The 23,481-nt window shown below is 32.3% G+C and overlaps 1 protein-coding gene across 10 annotated transcripts in view; it reads left to right on the top strand.

Annotated features, from left to right (window-relative positions):
* The window catches only part of CHL1 (cell adhesion molecule L1 like), a 199,479-nt gene that overhangs the window by 111,207 nt on the left and 64,791 nt on the right, over positions 1–23,481 (top strand). For all 10 annotated transcript variants that reach the window (XM_039477594.2, XM_039477596.2, XM_074404566.1 and 7 more), the window contains 4 exons: positions 3,359–3,536; positions 9,909–10,014; positions 12,072–12,259; positions 22,061–22,183. In XM_039477594.2, coding sequence (XP_039333528.1) covers positions 3,446–3,536; positions 9,909–10,014; positions 12,072–12,259; positions 22,061–22,183 — 508 coding nt within the window. In that variant the 5' untranslated portion in view covers positions 3,359–3,445. The remainder of the gene's footprint in view (positions 1–3,358; positions 3,537–9,908; positions 10,015–12,071; positions 12,260–22,060; positions 22,184–23,481) is intronic.

Genomic DNA, 23,481 nt, shown 5'->3' on the forward strand with positions numbered 1-23,481 from the left:
CCAGGGTCTATGTCGACAGCTCGATTTTACAGGCTGCTTTTTGTGAGAAAATGATTTGGGTGCTGCTTTTCATTGAAAAGGAAAACCTTACCAAGGACTCTACTACCCTCACTATCTGCCTAAGTCATTTCTTCTTAACTCCTATATCAGTATGATGTGACACTAAGAGATCTATTAAGCTGGTGCAAGTTATTGTGGCTTTTGATGGCAAAAGCAATAATTTTTTCACCAACCTAAAATTTTTTTTTGAAGTGATTAGCAGGGATGTTTTTTTTTTTCCTAAGGATGAGCTAAGATAGTAGGAAGATTTAACTCAGTTTATCAAGATTCGTAAAAATTAATTGATTTCTTTGTGGATCTGAATTGATATTGTTAATATAAGCAATCAGACATCAGTTTCATGTGACTAATACTTCAAAAATATTGTAGTAAGAGTATAAATGGAATGCTTATAATACAAAGAAATGATAAATACTTCAGGTGATGTATACACCAATTACCCAGATGTAATTATTACACATTGTATGCCTGTATCAAAATATCTCATGTATGCTATAGATACCGTGTACTTATAAAAAGTAAAAATTTTTTTTAAAGTTCTTGTCTTAGTGCCAGCTTCTTCCTGAGTTTCAACAATTACTGTTATCTTTGAGGTCCAGCATGAGGCATTAAATGCTATTCTTTCAAGAAAAAAAAGATAAATAGGAATATAATTTTATTGCTATCTTAATGCTGCAAAATGGAATTCCTAAATAACATACCCTTTATTAATTCTGACAATGAAGTTAAGACTGACTTTCCCTTTTCAATCTGTAAGCTATTTCAGAGCTTTCATCATCAGCTAATGGTGTCTTGCTTGCAAGGGGTCAACACATTTAAACTTCTAATAATTTTTATGTTATGTCCTGTGAACATACAAATTTCAGGTAAATTGAAGCTAATTCCTACAGGAGGTAAGGTCATATGTAGAATTAGTTATTATTCATATTCTAGAAAGTGATGATGTTATCAATATTTGTTATATCTCAATATATAGTCTTATTTTAAGGCAGGGGTTCACTGTGGCATCCTTTTATGGGAGAGAATTTCTTGGGTCAAGACCATGAACTTAAGACTATTAAAATTCAAAAAATCAGATCACCATCACTGAATAATTAGTATCTAGAAGCTACTTTACTTTAACAATTAGAGACCATTGAACTTGCTGCCCTAAATCAGGAGCTTGATAGGAATTGAGACTGTTCTCACTTATTTATCTATCTAGTTATTCTTGTTCCCTATTTCAGGGTGAGCTGATGTAAAATATTAATCTGGAAATACAATCTCCTAGTAGCATTATACTTTTGAAAGTCTTGATACAAACAAAAAGCAACTCATTAAACTCATATACTAGATAACCTTAAAGCAATCAGTGTTGAATATTAATGGAACTGAATATTAAACAATAACTAAATTGCAAGTAAAGACTGATATATAATAAACAATGAATTTAGATGACTATTACCAGACTGTTTCAGGAAAAAACAGGAAAAAGAAAATTCAAAAAACAGGGCATTGATAGTTTCCTCAACATTTTCATAATAATAGCTACATGATTTAATGTCTCCCAACTTTGTACAAATATGTAGGACTCAGTTTTTGTAGTTAAGTCAGTGTTCTACTTTTTATAATGAAACCATTTTTCCATGTTTTACTTTGTTGATTAGGATAATGCTTTTCATCAGAAAAGTAGTATCAATTAACATAGTGACACATTTGAAAATATGTGTTAAATTTACCAGTATGAGTTAAATTACCAGTGTAAGTTATTTGTCATTAGAAAATATTCTAAAGCACACAAGGATAATTTTTTCCAATTCCCATTTTATAGATGGGTCAATTGAGGTCAGGCAGAGTAGAGAAATGACATTACTCTAATTCAGGACAAAGATTCACAACATTTTTGGAGGGTGAAAGGTAGTGTTTTCTATTATGATTAAATTTTGTTCTCAAAGTCAAACATAAATGGGATTGCTGTCTCTTAAGAGTCCTAAAATTATAAAATAAAACAGCAGCCATTAGTTACTACTTTAAATTTTACCAATCTGTACATATATACAAAAGATTCAGGACCATAATCTCTTGTGAACAAAAAGAGTAATTGATTTTTAGAAAACAAAACAAAATTACACACCTGAAAGGCTAATTATCTCATTTTGAAGCAAATTGTTATATTATCGCTTTCAAGAAACATGATAGACAATGCATAAACAATGTTTAGACATCTATTATCATAATGTTTCAGAAAAAAATGAAATTGTAAAAGAAAATTAAAACCTTAATTCTTATTCTATTTCTGTAAACTTTTGAATGAATAAATATTCTGTTTAAATGAGAAGCCTCTTATGCCTTTGTCTTCAGCTTGAACCAAACTCATATTTGTAAATTTCAGTTAAAATGGCTGATCTTTATTTGTTCTTTATTTTTTCTTTCCTCTGTCTTGCTGGAACTATCTGTCTTATATTAGTGTGAAAACTTTGAAGACGCAAATTTATTTCACCAGAAAAATCAGCGATGTATATTTATGATCCTTAATAATGACTCAAATGGGAGTAGATATCTAATATAAAGAATAGTGTGAAAAAAACACCTTTTAAATAAAATTAACTAAATGAAGTTATTCTCTTAGTCATTAACACTCATTAGTCATATACACCATGAAATACTACACAACCATAAAAAGAACAAAATTGTGTCCTTTGCAGTAACATGGATATACCTGGAGATCATTATTCTAAGCAAATTAACAAAGAACCAGAAAACCAAATACTGGATGTTCTCATTTTGAAGTGGAAGCTAAACATTGAATACATGTGGACATAAAGATGGGAATAATGGACACTGGGGACTACTAGATGGAGGGGATTGAGAAGGAGTGAGGATTGAAAAACTACCTATCGGGTGCTATGCTCATTACCTGAGTGATGAAATCATGTATACACCAAGCCTCAGTGGCACTCAATTTACGTATGTAACAAACCTGCACAAGTATCTCTGGAAACTAAAATAACAACTGAGAATAAAAAAGAAAAACCACTCATATGCGTAATATTATACCTTCCAAGTAAAACTTCCTCTGACTTACAAATATGATTTATTGGAATACTTTATGGTTTTCAACAGAGTATATATTCACTGTCCTTTGTTTCACATATGAAGAGGAGAAACTAATTTTATTCATGTGAAGTTATTAGAGAACAGTTTTAAAAAGAAGAAACAAAGTTCCAAACCAAAAGAAAAGTGTATTTAATTTCTCTTATGTTGACATTTTAGAGTTTATGAACTAATGCCTTATTCTGTTTGTTTTTTTCATTTCCAGGTTAACTAAACTCTCAGCTTTAAACCAACAGTAAGAGGAGACATTAAGATTTTCATTCTTTCTGGGTTGTCTCCTTCCTGAAGAGCAATGGAAACACTTTTACCTAGAAGAGGAGTAATCATATCTCTAATTTTCTTCCTGTTAAAATTCTCAACAGCAATTGAAATACCACCCTCAGGTAAAGTGATAGAATTCAATGCCTATTAATGGAATTTTATATTTGCATTTTGACTTTTAAGTAGAACACTTATGGATTGAGGATGACTTTTCTACCATGTTTCTATATATTCTCCAGCAATCTGTCATCACAGTTTATATCTATTTTTTTTTTCATTTTGTGGGTGGCTGATACATGACTGCTGTATTTATTTTGAAGCCCAAGCTTTTAGTTCCTTATACAAACTTAGAACATAACAAGAAATATAACCTGTAGATAGGGTAGTATTTTTCCGTATGTCTAGGATTATCTGCAATATCACCAACAACTTAACTTTTATATACTTAAAAAAAAGTTAATTTTATATACTTATAAAAAGTTAATCAAGATTCAGAAATTACTGGCATTCAACCAATTATGACAAAAAGGAATTTGATAAACTTTGTATTATTTTTCAAAATGATTATATTTAAGAATGAAAACAATGAATTACCAAAATAATAAGCCATTTTACAAGTAAAAGTATAAGATGATATCAACTCTCAAAATCTAGAGCATTATATAGCATGAATTCATGTTAAGAGGTTAGACAGTAGTATCATGGAAATATATAAATAAATATTTTAACACATGTTGGTAACATGTATGCAGATTTTTAACCATTATAAATCAGTTTGAACAAGTCATGGTAATAAATAGTGTTTTTTTTAAAGTACATAAGCATCAGCAGGACATGGTGACACATGCCTGTAGTCCCAGCTATTTAGGAGTCTGAGGCAGGAGGATTGCCTGAACCCAGGAGTTCAAGACTACAGTGTTCAGTGATCACACCTGTGAATAGACATTGCATGTCTATTCAACCTGGGCAATATAGTGAGACTTTGTCTCTAAAACAAATCAAAACTAAAAAAATCTGCAATAGAATTTATATAATAGTATATTAAGTCTGTCATGTCGGGATCTTGTAAGTGTTTCTTGTATTACATGCATATGGGATCTAAAAGACCCTTGAGAGGTTAGTAAGACATTTTTATCCATATAGTTCAGGAATAATCTCTATCGTCTTTTCTGTATATAATTTGGGTAGTTATTATATTAGAGGTATGGGTTATTAATACCTTAGCATTTCAGATGATATTTGTGGATCTTCTGAATTCTAAAGAAATAGTCTTGACCTTATAAAATTTAATAAATGTTAGAAAAGTGTTAACACTGAACTATAACTTTGCTTTTGAAGTATTCAGAAAGACTGAATGTGAATAGAAATGGGCATACCTCTCTGACTACCTATAATGTATTTAAAAACTATTCTAAGGGCCACCTTAAATTACTTGATGTAGCTATTTTATATTATACACTGTGGAAAGCACCGCAATTATAGTTCCATCCCCCTAGGTAGAAAATCCCTTCTCTATTGTTCCTAACAGATAAGTAAGCTCTGTTTGATATTTCCATTTAAGAAATTCTATTTACCTGACCTGCAAATACATAGACTTAAAGCTTGCTTTACAATTGGCTTAAATCTTTCAGCCTACATTCTATATTATATTTCATCACTGACCAATCTTTTTGTAGAAATTCTGGTCAGGAGGCTAAAATACCTTCATCTTTAGTGAATTCTTTTGGTTTGAGTATGCAGTAGCAAGTTAAGAGCAAGCCTCTTGGTGATCCTGTAGGAAAAGGTTAATAATTTCACATTGTCTCCCCAATAGCAACAAAGATGCCACTAAGATTCCTGATTCAGAATCCTGACCATAATCTCAGGCATACGTATTTATTCTTCATCATTTCTCACTTTGTCAGTGATGAAGGATGTGAAATTTTGTATTAATTCCTGGCACACATTTTTATTCTGGTTGTCTCCGTTACTTATGCATTTTCATGCTGTAATGTCCTTAGACAACAATTGTTATAAAATATTAATGACATGTTTTCAGAACATCTGAATATTATTCACTTATTTCAGGGCTCTAGAGCACTCACAAGGAAATGCAACTAAGGCAGGTATCCAATTTGAATGTCAAGGAGTTTGGCATCGCTATAATCGGCTTAATTATAGAGGAAAGGATTTATAATGTAGAATATATATTCTTATAAACACCCAAAGGTTATTAGCTCCGTTTCCCCAAATAATTAGTTATTGCTGAGCCTTTACAACCTTAGCAAATTTAGGAAAGAATAATGTTCTAATAAACACGTTGTTCACAAGTTACTAGCTGATATCTAAGGGACTGTGGCCATTGTGTATCATCCCTCACCATTTATAACTGCAATAAAATTTAAATCACATGAATTTGCAATAAGCTCAAGTCCTGCCCTACACAGAAATAATAGTAATCAGAAACAAAATAAATGTGGATGAAAATACAGATATCTTGCATGTTGATTTATGAATATCTAGTTGATAAACACTGAACTTGAACTAATATCGGTAAGTTAGTGAAACTCATCAGATTTATAGACAAGAGTGAAAAATTTTTTAAAATAGAAAAAAATTAGAATTTGGAAAGACATTTAGTTTTTATTCTAGGCTGGCTGTCAATGCTCAAAATGTGGTTTGCACAATTCTTGGGGTCCCAGAGATACATCCAGATGGTCTGTGAGATCAAACTGTTTTAACAATAAACCTAAGATGCCATTTTTTCATTTTCACTGTGTTGTCATTGGCTCTGATGACACAAAATTAATAGGGACTGGGCGTGGTGGCTCATGCCTGTAATTACAGTGCTTTGGAGGCTTGAGATCAGGAGTCCAAGACCAGCTTGGACAATGTAATCAGACATCATCTCTAAAATAAAAACTTTAAAAAAAATGAGCTGGGTGTAGTGGCTCACACCTGTAGTCTCAGCTACTTGGGAAGCTGAGGCAGTAGGATCATTTGAGTTCCAGAGTTTGAGTCTGCAGTGAGCCATGATCATGCCACTACATTCCAGCCTGGCATTAGCATCACACTCTGATAGTCATGATACTTAATGTCCAAATACTCAAAGTTAAAAATTCTCAAAGCAAAGCAAAACAAAAACAGTTTTGCTTAAGATTATAATTGTTGAAGCACTTAAAATTTATGAATGTTATTAATTCTCTACTCTGGAATACATACATTCTAATATTGTAATGAACTGGGAAGTAGATATAAAATAATTTTGCTATGTATCAAAGTATTATCATGACCTCTATTTCTTGATTGCATTATTGCTTGAGTTCCTAGCTGGACACCATCTTTACTTTAAAGTTGTGACTGACAAATTATGGTTGCTCAGATATAGGTCAGATATTTTGAAAGAGAACCAAGTGAACCCGTTCACTTCAAGATAAACAACTGACTATATGTATTGTCATTGATAAAATGTGAGTGCAAGAAAAAATTAGAATTGTAGAGGACATACATTGTCCACTGTAAGCTTGAGAGCTTCCTGACATTTAATATTACTGATTAGATGAGTGACAATACTAAGGAGGGTCAATTTTTGATATTCTATAATGAAGTACCTCAATATTTGGAAGACACAAAACAGTAAACCAATATTTTTCCAAATGAAAACTGCATGATGTAACAAACTCATTCGTGAGTTTAAAAAAGTAAATGGCTTAATGTTACAGAATAATGAAAAGTTGATTGATAGGTTTTAGATTCCATATTGCAATGAACATTTAAAAAACTACCACTTGTTGAGTTTTGCTGTTCTATCTAAAAAGAATATCAGAAAGGTCTATAAAATTTCCCATCATTTTTTAAGTACATTATCTGTGTAAGGCTGAATTTTCTTTGTATCTTTGAACAAATCAATATTGCAACAGATGGAATGCAAAAGCAGATACAAGAATCCATCTGTCTTCTCAAGAAATTACAGAGAACTGGGCACGATGGTGCTTGCCTGCAGTTCTATCTACTCAGAAGGCTGAGGTGGGAGGATTACTTAAGCTTGGGATTTCTAGGCTGCAGTGAGCAATGATCCTGCCACTGTACTCCAGCCTGGACGAGGAAGTGAGACCCCAACTCAAATAATTCAGAAAAAAAAAAATAACATAAGATTTGAAATAACATAAAATTATGCCACTCTTCCCATTATATTTAATGGTTTTCATAAAGTATGTATTTTATTTTAACACAGAATTATTTTAAATAAATTCATAATATTTTGAAAGACTTTTTCAGTTTTTATTCCTATTATAGTAAATATAGTTAGCTATAGTCCACATGAACAAAAGCTCCTAGAGATGTCTTGTAATTTGTAAGAATGCAAAAGAGTCCTGAGACCAACAAATTTGAGAACAATTTATCTAGGCTAAATCCTTAATACTACCAATGAGAAAGCAGAGAGTGGTTCAAGGCCTCATCCAGTGTCACAGGTTTTAAGGTCCCATTTGAGACTCTACTGTAGAATAGTACTTATGTAAGTTAGGCTCTATGTCTGTCTGCAAATTGCTTTTCTCGTGCTTTATTTGCCAAACTTAGGTCCCTGCTGCTGAACAGTTCACATTTCCTTATGAACCAATCCATCCTTTTATTAGAGATTCTAAGAACTATACTAAAACTTGGATGTCTCCTTTTGAAAACTATTGGGTGCTCATCAGCAGTAATCTTTACACACATCATGATCTGTGTTTTATTCCAAAACTTAATCCAAATTGTATTTCCAGCATTAGTAAATCTATTTTATAGTTGCAATTCTCAGAAATGTAATCTCGTCGCTCTACTAGGTGACAGGCAAAGTCAGTTTCTACTTTTTTTTTTTTTTTTAACTTTTGTGAAAGAGTCTCTGCCACCCAGACTCAAGTGCAGTGGCTCAATCACAGCTCACAACAGCCTCAACCTCCTGGGTTCGAAATTAGTCCAGCTAATTTTTAAATTTTTTGTAAAGACAAGGGTCTCCCTATGTTACCCAAGTTGCTCTTGAAGTCCTGGACCTAAGCGATCCTCCCACCTCAGTCTTCCAAAATGTTGGGATTACAGGTGTGAAGCACCAAGTGTGACCCACTCCCTACTTTTTAAAATTGTATTCGTCAATGTGGTTTTGATTTGCATTTCTCTAATGACCAGTGATGATGAGCATTTTTTCATATGTTTGTTGGCTGCATGGGGGCTAGAGGAGGCATAGCAGGGGGTGGGGGGGTTGGGAAAGGATAACGTTAGGAGAAATACCTAATGTAGATGACAGGGGAATGGATGCAGCAACCCACCATGGCACATGTATACCTATGTAACCAACCTGCACAATCTGCACATGAGCCCCAGAACTTAAAATATAATTTAAAAATTGTTAAAATTGTATTTGTCTCATAGATTATTTAACTTATCAAACACTAACAGAGTTTGTCACAAGATGAGAGGATATTTAAATATGAAGAATCCATTAACGCTCCAACCTAGCTATAGAATAAGACCCTGCCTTAAAAAAAAAAAAAAAGAATCTATTAAAAACAAAAGGACACATTATGCATTAGCCATTATTTTATAATAATGGTTATCAGTTGATTGAATTCTCTAAGGAAATGAAGCAAAACAACACAAACTCCCAATAGGTAAGTGAGAAAAATTTATAAAATGAAAACTTATAAATAAAAGATAAACACTAAACAAGCCCATGAAAAAACATTTATTAAAAAAAAAATGAAAATTAAAATAAAGAGAATAGAGAGTTTATATTTTCCTTTGTAATAAATTATAAACTATTTTTATTATTTTAAAATGCTAGCATTCAGTGGTGGCAAAAGTATGAAGAACCACTCTATTTTTGTTATTTGTGTATATATTCTGTGATGAAATAATATTTACATTTACCTACAGTCATTACCATTTGTGTCCATGCCTGAAAATTTATTGTAAATCATTAATTTAATAAAGGAAAAATGTATTTACTCAAAATGCCTATTGAAATATGCTACCTGGAAAGAAAAAAATGAATAATAATTTAATGTCCAGTAATAGAATTATTAAATATTATAGCATACCAGTAAGAAGAAATAATATAAAAGTGATAAATTAATTATAATATGTTTATAGAAACATGGAAAACTAAAAAAAGAACTTTCAAAGTGACTAAACTAAGTAAAAATACATATGCATGCTAATATCAATTGAAACCAATAATTTTAGTAATAGATATTTAAAAGTTGTGATGACATAGCAACTTTTCTTCTGCTTTAAAAATGGTTACATTATTCTGGGTTTAAATAGAATGAACACATATGAAAATATGAAATGATAGCAGTGAAGTGTATTCCTTAGAAGTAAGTACATGTTGCAAAGAGAGAGTGAGATTTAGTCTATTATTTTCACTTTTGTATCATCCTTTCACTTACCAGTGTACGGTTTAAAGTGTTTCCGCTATAAATTAACTTTGCCCAGTGTTTGAAGAGTGTGTGTTTTTAAGTACATATTTTAATATTTAGTTCAACAGGTTCCAACAATCATAAAACAGTCAAAAGTCCAAGTTGCCTTTCCCTTTGATGAGTATTTTCAAATTGAATGTGAAGCTAAAGGGAATCCAGAACCAACGTGAGTATTCTTTCAAATTAAATGATTCTTTAAATGTGCACTGTTCTTTACTTTTACCATCATAAAACTTGTTAGACTGTAAATCTACACATGTTTGAAGCTAAGGGTTTACAAAAAAATAATATCCATGCAAACAAAAATAAAGTTTGGTTATTTTACATACGTTCTTCTGCCAGTTGAATATATTTTGACCATAAACTAAGAGGTCTTATACAAAATATTTAGAGTAGTCTTTGGTACAGCAGAAATACTCAACAATTCCTTAATCTACAAATAAAAAAGACAGCTAAAAACAAGAAGATTTTTTATTCTACTTAGTGAAATGTAGCACTTATTAAGTCAAAATTAACACATTTGTAAATATCATTTCATACATATTTATAATTGTATGTCTTTAAATTTAAACATCTTATTGTGTGAATAGGTTGTTACTTGATTTTTTTAAGTTGTCTTAGAAATATTGTCATCTCAGGTGGCAGAATACCATTTGCATGATATACTACTATCTGGTATTATTTTATTTTGTAATTAAATAATTGTTATTCTAGGTGATTGTAATCACTGATGAGCTTTTCAAAATGCCTTCTGTGTGAGGAGGAAAATATGTGGATTTATTGGAAGTGAGAAGGGAGAAGCTATGGGAAGAATTCCCAGTATTAAAATTCTATGTGATTCTAAAGTGGAAAGCAAACCTACCTACTTTTATTAATCTGCATGATTATATTATATTCATTAAGAATACACATATTTAATGAAATTGCTGGTTTTTAATTGTAACATGACTATTATTATTGCTTGATAATTTCATAATCATTATTAGTGACCCATTAATATGCCAAATTATAATTATTTCTGTATTTAATAAAATGGAATATATTCAAACAATACATGTAAATATGGATAGAATTACAAAGGAATATAGGATAATTTATTCAGGCAATATAAATATATTGATGAATATAATGATATGTTAACATTAATTAACTGAATTATTATGTCAAAAGATAATACTATACACTTGTCACCAGTGAAATATAAAACACACAGAGAGAAGTAAAATAAGTCAGGAGGGTGGCTGGGCAGGCCTACTCCTAATGAAAATACTTGTTCATGAAGGTTTGTTATTCCTGTTGGGAGAATAATTACTTAGATTAGTCTAAGAATATGGTGTCCTGAAATATACCCAAATTTACATGGGTAATTCTAGTGTACGATGCTGAATACAATCTAACTGAGAAGTCATTATTTGTCTGTCAGACTGATAAAGATTTAAAGAGACTTTTTAATGTCATTGTCATAGAACTGACACTCTAGTATACTGGGGTGGGAATTTGTGCACATTTTCTTTCTAGAATGTAATTTTGCGATGTTTATCAAATACCATAAAAAGCTTTTAATTATTTATTTATTGATCTCATTTCTAAGGAATTGGCATAAAGAAATATTTGGACAAGTACGAAGAATAAACATATCGAGTTGTTTCTTACAATATTTTCATAAAAGGAAAAACATCAAAATGGTTATAAGTAACTAAAGTAGTAACTATATGACAGAAGATAACCTAGCTGTGAAAATTGACTTTAGTATCATTACAATAATGGAAAAATTCAATTGGTCAAATTATATATTCAGTGTGGTCTCAAATATGTGACAAAATTCTAAAAATACTAATAGGAAATATTATCAAGTGTAATAATACTGGGCTTGTGTGTTTTGGGATTTGGATTGAGTTCCTTACACATATACGTATTTACATGAACAGAAATTATATATGTTTCTTGTAATTTCCATAATAATAATAATACTGCATTACCTTTCTAATTGAAAAAAAATTTTTTTAATTAAAGAAAGCAAAAGCTACTTTCCATTTTAATCCTCTCATTTGTCAAGTTATTTTATGGATAGTAATATTTCTCAGATTCTTCTGAGACCCTTATTTATATCCTGTTATAGTCCATAAAGTGTCTTAGTTTTGTCATTTTTATGCAGTTGTGAATAAATACTGTAAAAATATGTTATTATTTTTCAGGATTATTAAGTTTAGTTTTATTTTTTAGGTTTACGTGGACTAAGGATGACAACCCTTTTTATTTCACTGACCCTCGGATAATTACATCTAACAGTTCAGGAACATTCAGGATCCCAAATGAGGGGCACATATCTCACTTTCAAGGGAAATATCGCTGCTTTGCTTCTAATAAACTGGGAATTGCTATGTCAGAAGAAATAGAATTTATAGTTCCAAGTAAGTAAGATAACAGGAATTTCATTTTACAAATGTTTTAGTGATGTATTAAATAGGAGTTATATTGGGTTCCGATGAACTAAAGCAATTCTTAATTAAATCAACTTATATGTATCTTATATTTCATTTATAAGGAAAATTTTCCTTCAGGTCTTGACACTTAAAATTGGATGACCTTAGAAAGCAACATAATTTTGCTTTGTTTCAGTAACCTTTTATCTAACGTGGAAAAATATAGTATCTGCTTTGCCTCATACGATGAAAATTAAACACATCATTAGTTAAATTCAGCTAAATTCCACGAAGTAATAGATAATCACAAAACCCCTCTGTAAACACAAATTTATTTTTTGATAAAGCAATTTTCTATGGGCCTGGCAACTCTTCAGGGCAACTGTTATCTATGTAGCCTTCTTACTGATCTCAGCTAATGGAAACATCATCATTCTGTGGTTGCCTCATGTGAAACCTGCCATTTTGGTCAAAGAGTCTGGGACAGGAGCATGAAAAACTGTATACTGGCTCTTAAATGCTTCTGAGAAGAAGTTACACAGGCAACTCCCACTCATGTTTTGTTAGATGGGGAAAGCAAGTTGCAGAGTCCCACCTACCATCAATAATACGTTAACCATAAATAAAAATGATGTAAAACTGTAAGACATTTTGCTCTTATATAGGTGTGTATTTATCAGTAATTGTCCCCCAAAGTAGCTTACTTTATTGGTAGCATATTTGGCCAATGTTCATGGGATATCCATGACTACCTTTTATATTTGATCATGTTTTCCCCTGTTCTTAAGATATCCACCATGACACAGTTTTAGCCAAAGGCTTTATAGGGCAAATTGTAGTCTAAAACTGTCAGCTAGCTTCTATTCAGCAATTTCTTCTTTTAGAGCCCTAGACAAGAATGAAGAAAGTTCTAAGCCTTGCAAAATATGAACAGTTGATTGTGAGGGTGCAGAATGTCCATAAACTTCAGAAAAACAAACGATAAAGAATCTTTAACCCAAAAGTGCAGAGAGGGCATTGTATTTAAATTGTTCTAATATCCTTATATAATTCTAGAGGAGAGAATGTAGATCAATTTTAGACTCAGAAATAAAGTGTACATCTTAAAATTAATAGAATATTTACACTAAAATTAGAGGAAAAAAATTGTATCACACTATGTGGTTGATGGGAGGAGGAGAAAAAAGAAAGTAGAGAAAAAGAAAAAGTAAGAAAAGAAAGAAAAAGATACAAAAATAAATTCAAATGTATCACAAATCAAAGATAAAAGTAAATAGAATGAATGCTCTGAGTTTAAAAAAAAAGCTATAAACTTTTTACAGTACATTTATCAAAACCATAAAAATACAGAATTGTTGAAGTGAAAAAGATGGAAAAAGTATCCCAGATAAATGTTTTCCAAAGGAAAGATAAGTATGGCTGTATTAATATCAGTCAAAATAGACTTTATTTTTTAAAGCCATCATGAAGATTAATTTGCTAGATGTATATAATATTAAAATACATGAAGCCAAAATGGAACTATAAAGAGAAATAGACAAATTTACCATAATAAGGAGATGTGAACGTATCCTTTTCATTATTTGCTAACTCAAGCAGAGAAAAATATCAGTAACCACACAGGGGATTTAAAGAGTCCAATCACAAGCTCCAGCTAATGAAAATGTATATAGACTATTATAACTAAAACCACAAAATGAATTTTTTTCATACACACAGGGTAAAAGGTTATATTTGAGGATATATTGGGCTATAAGGAAGATATCAAAATGTAATTAAGTTAGAAATCAATAATAAATAGAAAACTTAAAAAGCATATCTTTGAAGGTTATTAAATATATTTCTAAGTGAGTCTTTGGTCAAGTAAGAAATGACAAGGAAAGACAGGATCTATTTTGAAGTGAAGACAGTGAAAATTCTACATATCGAAATATATTCGATAAGTAAATGCATTATTTAGAGGGATCTTTATCATTTTAAAGACATATTAGAAAAGCATAAAGGATGAAAGTTGATGATCTTAGCTTATTATGTGACATAATTTTAGGATAAATATCAATGAGCTAATTTAAGGCAACCGAATAAACTATAGTGAAAGGAGAAAATAATATAAAAGCAGAAAATAAATTCAAAAAAGTGGTATGTAATCTTTGTGAAAGTATTCATATTTACTAAAAAACATAAAAAAGATCTAGATAAATGAAAATAAGTAGGCTATCAATTTATTGGAAGAACCAATACAATTAAAATGCTCATTCTTAATGGATTGATATACAGAATTGAAATCAGATTGCCAATAGTTTGCTTTTTGTTTCTCTCTTTGTGAAATGTGACCAGCTGATTCAAAAATATATTTGAGGAACAAAGGAGAAAATTTAGTAGAAACTCTTAAAGAATAACAAGTCATAGGAACTTCTTTTCAGAAATCAAGAGTCAGCACCACACTTCAGGAATTAAGCCATTATGGCTTTGTGCAGGGTCACACAAATCAGAATAGCATAGTCAACCCAGAAACAAACACTCACATATATAAAAACAGTTGACAGAATTAGCATATTAGCATGGATTTCTCTCAAGTGGACATCTCTGAGTTACTGAGATATTTTAGCATCAGAGCAGTGACATGTCAACCTGGAAATTATCCTTAGGAGCTTGGATTTGAATTGACATTCATTAGTAAATGTCCGTGAATTCTGGATCTGAAAGTATTGCCATGAAAACTGTGGTTGATAATTGTGAAACTATATAATTTATTTTTATAGTTAACTGAAATAGGTTAAGACTAGAGAAAGAGACAGATTAAGTATCTGTTGCAGGAGGCAAGTCATGAGGGTGATCCCTCACCTAAATTCTAGTTGTTGCTATGGAAACACAAAGGCAAAGGCAGCAGCTAGATCTATTGCAGACAAAGGAACGGCAGAATTTGGTTTAAGATTCTGCAATTAAAGGATTTCAAAATCTTTTTTTTAATCTCATTATCTATGCAGACCAAGTGAAGACATGAACAATGCAAGGGATAATTCTGACAAGACTATGAGAGTATTGTATTAAGAGATGAGATGGGAGTTGGATCTGAGCTATGTCACTGGATAATTGCTCTGTTGTTGTTGTTGTTTTATTTTGGTTTTTTTGCTTTATTTTTGCTGCTGCTGCAGAAAAGAGCAAAATAAATTAGATTTCTTATGCATCATTTCTAGCCTTTCCTGAAATTACTTCATCATCTGACAGCTTTCTGCAGCCGTCTATATATTGAATAGTAACACAAGCTAATCCTTAGGAGTTTATAAATCACAGACAATTTAAAGCTTCCTATAGTCTTTAATTGATTCTTCTCTTAAATGCTAGAGAGTAGATTCTTCTCATTTATTGATAGAAACTTCCTGTTTTAAATGTTAGAGTTTCTATTTCCCAATCCCCTGTTAAAAAACAGAAACCTTTGTATACAATGTTCAGTTTTGTATTTTCAACAACATTGCAGTTAAGTTTTCTAGGGAAAGAGTGAAAGAAAAACAGCAACAACTAAACAAACAGAATGTACCACTTTTATATACAAGAAAAACTATTTAATTAAATGTGTTATCCAAGACGTAGCATAGGGATTTTGTCAGTGAATTATTCAACAATCTTTCGGAAACTCCCGTAATACACCAGCCACTTTCTAGTAATTTTGGATTTAACAGTGAATAAAATCAAAGACTGTCCTCAAGAAATGTACATCCTGTGCATGCATATGGTGATTGATCGGGAAAGGATGGGAACTATTTTCTTGCCTTCATTATCTATCAATAAAATTAAAATGATAATATAAATAATTCTAACTTGGCTGTTGACTACTACTCACCCTTCAGCACACAGATCAGATTTCTCCACTTAGCATTCCTAGCCTATTCCAGCCTAGATTTTTTTTTTTTCGGAGTTTTTAAACAAGTTTTTTATTTGTTTTTGTTTAGAGACATGATCTTCCTCTGTTGCCCAGGCTAGAGTGCAGAGGCACAAACACAACTCACTGAAACCTCATCCTCCTAGGCTCTAGCAATCCTCCCACCTCAGCCTCCCCAGTAGCTGGGACTACAGGCGTGTACCACCATGTCCAGCTATTAACAACTTTTTTGAAGTATCATTTACATATCTAAATTTTACCTGCTTTAAGTGTATAATTAATGATTTTTATAATTTTCTATTTATTTATTTATTTATCTTAGAGATGGGGTCTTGCTATGTTGCCCATGCTGGTCTCAACCTGCTGGCCTCAGGTGATCTTCCTGCTTCAGCCTCCTAAATAGCTGGGATTATTGGCACATGCCACTATGCTTGGCCAGTGACTTTTTTAGTAATTTTTTTAGTGAAATGTTACTATAATACAGTGTGAAAACATTTCCATTACCACAAAAAGATTTCTTGTGCCCATTTGCAGTCACTCTCTGTTCTTACCTCCAGGACTTAGGCAACCACAATTGACTTTCTGCCTCTTTAAATGTACTTTTATGGACATTTCATATAAATGGAATCATGTATATGGTCTTTTTCATATGTCTTCTTTCATTTAGCATGTTTTGGAGGTTCATCCATGTTGTGGCATATATCAGTAGTTTGTTCCTCTATATTGCTGAATAGTATTTCACTATGTGGATACCATTTATTGTTAACCCACCTATCAGCTGATGAACATTTGAATTATTTTGATTTTGAGCTATTATAAATAGTGCTGCTGCAAATTCCCTGGGGTTTTTTAAGCATTTAGTTGTGTACTGTTTGGGATAGTCTATCTATTGTCATATGTATTAATTAGGATCCTTAAAAATGAGAAAAATACCAGCCTATCATATTGTTCCTGTTCTACATCGCCTGATAGTTGTCACAAGAATACATATTATACTTTATTTGATTGATTTATTAGTTGATAAGCTGAAGAATAAAAGAATGAATAAAAATAACAATGCAATTTGCACACATTATTAAAATAGTCTAAGAAATAGCAGACAAGGATCAATCTTCTATATAATAATTTAATGAAAACTAATTAGAAATACTCATGTTTTAGGTTTCTACATTTGTTATATATAACTTCCTCAGATACCTCAGGACAATTTCCTTAAGATAAAGCCTGGCTTTTTACCACTCTGATTTGGGAGGCAGGAAACCTGGGTGTCCTAATCTATGCTAAGTTCTCCTACTCATAAGTGCAAACCAACCAAAACAGATCAATTTGTTCAATTAAGAGTGCAACTTTGAATTCTAAAGGTTTAATTAAGTTCAAGGATTTTACTCTGATTCACCAAAGTATGTGAATGCCTAGAATAAATGAGCTGAATTGGGTGTCCTTCCTTAGCATGAATTCATTATGAGCTCATAGACTGAAAGGTAGTATTATTTCTCTGTAGTCCTAAGTGAATTAATGGGGTATTCTGCAGGAGATGGGAATCAATTAAATCTCTTTACTGACGGAAACTGGAGTTAGGGGTGATAGAGTATGTGCACTCAGTAGCATGCATTTGTGACAATGATGGCAGACTGTGAGCAATTTGCTAAGCATATTCAAGTGAAATGTACAGCACTCAAAAGCTCACCAGGCCAGTCCTATAAACAGAGTGCCAAGTCAAAATAGATAAAGCTTTTTGGTATAGAAAGATTCGTCCAATGATGTAAAAAGGGGAAATAATTTAATAAACAAATCATAGGTTCTACACGAAATGCACAGCATTTCCTTCCCTCTGTCTTTCCATCTTCTCTGAAAAAGTTAATTCAAATAATTGCACAAAATCACAGAAGTTGTTAAGATGCAGGCTATAGAGAAAATCAGGAGCAGCAGCAGAATAAAATTCTCTGTCCCTTTACCCATCTTGTCTTTATGCATTTGTCTGTACCATGCAAAGTGAAAGTATTTAACGAGTAGCCAGTATGTATTGAGTAATTTTTAAGTGCTTGGTCCTATTTTAATCAAGTTACATGACACATTTACATTTCAACATGAATCAAATTAGTTAGGTGTTATTACATTTCCCATTTATGAATAAAGACACTGAAACGTATTAAGTAGCAGATTCAAAGATCACATAGAAAGAGATGAAGCCAAGACTCAGGCCCAAGAAGCTGACTTCAGTGTTTATGGATAACCTGATGCTACATGTGTTGCCTATACTTTGATGACTCAGGTAACATATCCCATGGATGAGCAAAAAGTCATTGAACTTCTTTGTTGAAGATAATTGGATAGCAGAGTACCAGAATCATCTAGAAATAGGAAAATATAAGGAAATCTCCATTTTATTCCTTGAGTGCCAGAGAAAGATAATCTGTAGTGTTGTGTAACATGGTAGTGGTTTAGATGCCAGTGGTTTCTTCATCAAAGTGGTGAGTTAGCACAAATTGTATTTAGTTAAATTTCCCTGATGCCATTTCACTACTATTCTTCACTATTAAGCATGTTGGCATGATGCGATTAAACAGCTTAGGTTTTGTTATATCCCTAACCTTAAGAAGCTTCTACCCTGGTGAGGCATTTGATGAGTCCAAAGAGATGAATTCAAAAGATTCTCAGATGCCAAAGGAAAACAAATGAGATAAAGAAAGTTAAAGATATTGGTCTGAATCTTTGTAACGAGTTAGTTTTCTAGTGCCTAGGCTAGAACCTAGTTTATCCTTTGAATATCCTATAAATATAAATTCTGTTTTCATATAGATGTCTTCTAATTTCAGGAATGAAGATGTTATTTTTCTGTACATTACATTGAAATAATTGGGATGATGAGTTTTCAAAACTCATTGACAGCACCTAATGTCATAGAACTCCTGCAAATTTTGTATTTGCAGGTTGGTTGTGCCTTGGTAGTTCTGGTTTTAAGACTCATGTGCAGCTAACTTGTCTGTAGGAACGGTTTTCCATGATAGATTTTAACTGGGGAAGTTTTCAAGAACCTAGATATGAATATTTTTGAATGTCACTTATAACCTTGGAGTTAGTTGTTGCTAGAAATCTATGACACTGAATAATAAATGTGAAAGCCTATTGGAGAAGATTGAAAAGATAGATGCTGTGATATGCTTCCTTTGCTGATGCAACTAGATTAATAGTGGCATTATATAGAAAGGAAATTGATCTCATCTAGACTTGGTTATAATGGGATTTCCAAACATTCTTAAAGTTCTGCTTAGGTAGACTGTTACATGCAAGTTGACTCTGATCCCTTTGCAGAGATGCCATTCAGGATCAAGTCCAGTCTTGAGACAAAGTAAAGTGATTTTGGTTTTGGTGTCATAAAGTATCCATGTGAAATATATTGGCAAGATACAGGAGTGTAGTTGCCTCATATATAAAAACAATTATTGTTTTTAATTTACTTTTAAAAGTATTACAGTTATCCAAACTCAAAAATGCTAATGTTTATCAACAGATAAACACAGTAAATGCCACTGTTTGGAGTTATTTTTAAACGGAGTCATCTGTTTATTTGAATTAAGGTCTTCATGTCTTCTGTTGTGTTATAGTAATTAAATGTCACATTTATCTGTTAATATTAAAATTTTCACTTTTTATCATGGCATCAAACTCAGTAAATAGTTTCAAAGTCAAAGGATAAGACACAAAACAATCCTGCCAAAATTAATGTCTTTTATATGTCTTCTAAAACCTTAAATTAATTGTTGTATAAGTATACATCCCTGTTTTCCAATATTAAGTTCATATTTAGTTAAAAACTGTTCTGAAGATTAATGGCATGTGATAAACATTTTGGTAGAGTAATAAATTGTCATTTATTTTTTATTGTTGATGCCTTAGAAGCCAGTTGAATCACAAATTTACATTTTCAGAATTAGAATTGTATAATATAGATTTAATTAATGCAAGAATGAATAATGCTTCACTGGCAGTATTGTATGTTTGAATAGCTAGGTTTTTTTTTAATGTTCTCAGGGAGCAGTTCTCCAATCAGGAATTTATACGTCTTATTAATTAACTACTTTAGAATAGATATTATCCAGTGAACTGTGTATTCATATTAGGCACTGTATAGTTTGCTTGTTATGGAAGTGGGTTACATGCCCTTCCCATTTTCTAATCCGTATTTTACTTCCTCTGCTGCCCCTTGTATCTGAGTATAAATAGATTCACCAACTACTCAACAGCACCACAAACTTCAATGCCAGTGTTTACTGGGCTTAAGTTAAAGCAAATAAAACTAAACAAGCGATTTGAATTTGGAGATTTGGGCACATAAACATTTTGTATATTACTATGCCTTATGTATATAAGGTATACTTTCCAAACGACCAAAATGTTTTCCATAACATTTGCTGTCAGTCAAAGCTGAGACTACCAAATTGCTGGCATGATATTTTATCTACAAGCTCTTAATGTAGTGAATGTACTAAGCATACTTTCTTGACATTTGGGGGAAATTTCATGCTACCTATAGCAAAAATGTGATTCAAAGATGGTTGCTATTTGAAAAATGTTTCCAGAGACTTTCTAAAAAAAATCTCATAGAATGAGTTGAGCAGGAGGGAATTCACCAAAGGACTGTCACATGACTGAATGTGTGAAGAGAACCAAAGTCTGCCTTCTGAAATTGCAAAGGCAATGTAATAACCACACTGCCCCCTGCAATGTTAAGCTTTGAAAGGTTCTTGAATTTAGACAAAAAGCAATTCACTGTAACCAGCTGGTGCATCCATAAGAGAAATGTCAGCAAATTCCCTCAACCACTTAAGGCATGGGTGGGGGTTGAAGGGCTGTAGAACAAATATATAGAAAGCACAAAGCTTCTAAAAAAGAAATTTTACAGTAAATGAGTAAACCTTTAGATTTCTAAGAACAATGGAAATCGACTATGAATCACAATTTAAGAATGAAATATAAAAATAGAATACCTCCTAATGAATTCCATCAAGTCTGGACTGTTACAAATACCTTCCTAACATCTGTCTCCTCCACAAAAGCCTGTGTATTCTCTAATGCAATTCCCCCAACAAAACTTGAAAGGGATCAATATAATGTTCAGGCAGAATACATTTTGATTATCCTTTTAAATATCAATGCTTTCATACAAATATTAAACTTTGGTTTTAGATTTCAAATTCTGCACAATTCTGACTTATATTCTGGCTATAACTGCATTGCTTTTTTAAGAAATTGATTCCAGTGTGGGGAGGAAACAATAGCTTGAAATATTGGCGAGTCTTATTTCCTACATCCATTCCATTTCATTTAAGTTTTTACTTACTGGGAGTAATTTCAATGTGGATGGCTCTTTTTTGCAACTTCAAGTGGTCAAATTTGGCTTTTCATTGCATTCTTACCATTTTCTCCATATGGGCTTTGAATTTTTTATTTAGTGTGGTTAATGCTCTGAATGGAATATTTGCCAATCGCATTCAAGGCTTTCCCAATCAAGCAAGAGATAGAGAATATGTAACTGCCCAAAGTGAAATCAGTGTTTGTAAAAAAAGATTTCACATCTGACAAAGCTAAAGCATGCAAATCCTGTGATTCTGGATTTATATCTCTGCTCAGAGAAATATGTACAAGTATATTATTGCCTTATTGTTGTCATATAACAAAAACATTATTGTCTGGGATTTCAAAAGGCAGAAATATTTTTAAAGTTGTGTAAAGATGCACACCAGTTTCTTAATAGTATTTATCTCTGCAGAGGTGGTGTAAGAACCAGGATCTGTGGCACAGAATTCATTAAAATTGCTCAATTTTGAAGAAAAAAATGCATTAAGATATTGATTGTTACAGTCAAAGTTAATTTTAAAATAACACATTAAAATGATTTTTTATACCAGGTGTTCCAAAATTCCCAAAAGAAAATATTGACCCTCTTGAAGTGGAGGAGGGAGATCCAATTGTCCTCCCATGCAATCCTCCCAAAGGCCTCCCACCTTTACACATTTATTGGATGAATATTGGTAAGTAATGCTCTGTTCCATCAAAAAAGGGGGACATTTTCATTTTATCCATCATATCAATAACATAATGAATCAAAAGATAAATAAAAATAAAGATCTCTTAATTGTTTTCATATTTGAAGAGGAGAGGCTACTGGAATGATGAAGTTTGTCTATGAAGAAAACAGTTTCTCTGTTTTAAACAGTGTACTTGTCTTTGGAATATAGATCATGTGAAAGCTGAGGATGCCATGTGTCTGTGTTGCTAGCTTCATCTTTCTACTTTGGTAATGTTCTACCTGCTAAATGCAGTGACCCACTGAGAAATTAGTATTAACTTTGTGCTGAATTTTCCAAAACTTTACTGACTCTGATCTGAAATTCTAGCCTTGCAAGCTCTACTGCTAGCATATGCCTTAACAGTGCTCCCTACATGTTTTCTCATTGTGAACCATTGAGAAAAATGCTATTTGCACAGCACTCAAAAGAAAGCAAATAAAGCTACTCTTGGGTACAGCCAGTTGTTCCAGCCTTCAGTTCCCATAGAACCTTCCAGACTGCATCCAGAACAGTGAGATTAATATCACAGATAAAACTACCGAAGAGCTTTTTTCTTTTAAAATCATGTTTTAAATAAATGTGATCTCAGAAAATACAAATAATGATTAGTTAATTGTCTGCATTGACCAGTTTTCCATTTAGCCAATGCAGACTGATAGAGCAGAGGTAGAGACTGAGATGGTAAACAGTGTGGGCAACCCCCCATATAGGCACCAAGGAAGGAGAGCTAAGCAGAATCCTGGCACAATTAGTGCCTAAGAATATCTCAGTTTATAGTGTTACTACTCAGTTATTTCCTTTTATATAATCCTTTATATATAATCATATATTAGTTTATAGAATTAGGGCTTAAAGAATATCTGTTTATAATGTTACTACTCAGTTATTTCCCTTTATATAAACCTTCATGCCTCAGTGACCTAATGGGGGTGGACCCCTTACTGCACAGGGCCCACCTCCTTGACTCGATGACCTAATGGAGGTGGACCCCTTGCTGTGCACTTTCCACCTCCTAGCCTAGGTGACCTAATGGGGGTGGATCCCTTGTTTTATTGCTCACAACCCTATCACTATCCTTAAAGATGACTTCACTCACTACCCTGCCCTCTAACCTATACCCAATACATGTAGATGCTTCTGGACATTCTGGGTCTCACCTGTCTCCGCTTATAGGTGGCATGCCCCGCCCCCCATCCTCCCGCCCAGCTGTGCTTTCTTTGTACTTCTGTGTACTGTCTCTTTATTTCCTGGATCCTGCA

The sequence above is a fragment of the Saimiri boliviensis genome, chromosome 8, assembly GCF_048565385.1.
Source record: "Saimiri boliviensis isolate mSaiBol1 chromosome 8, mSaiBol1.pri, whole genome shotgun sequence".
Classification (NCBI taxonomy): domain Eukaryota; kingdom Metazoa; phylum Chordata; class Mammalia; order Primates; family Cebidae; genus Saimiri; species Saimiri boliviensis.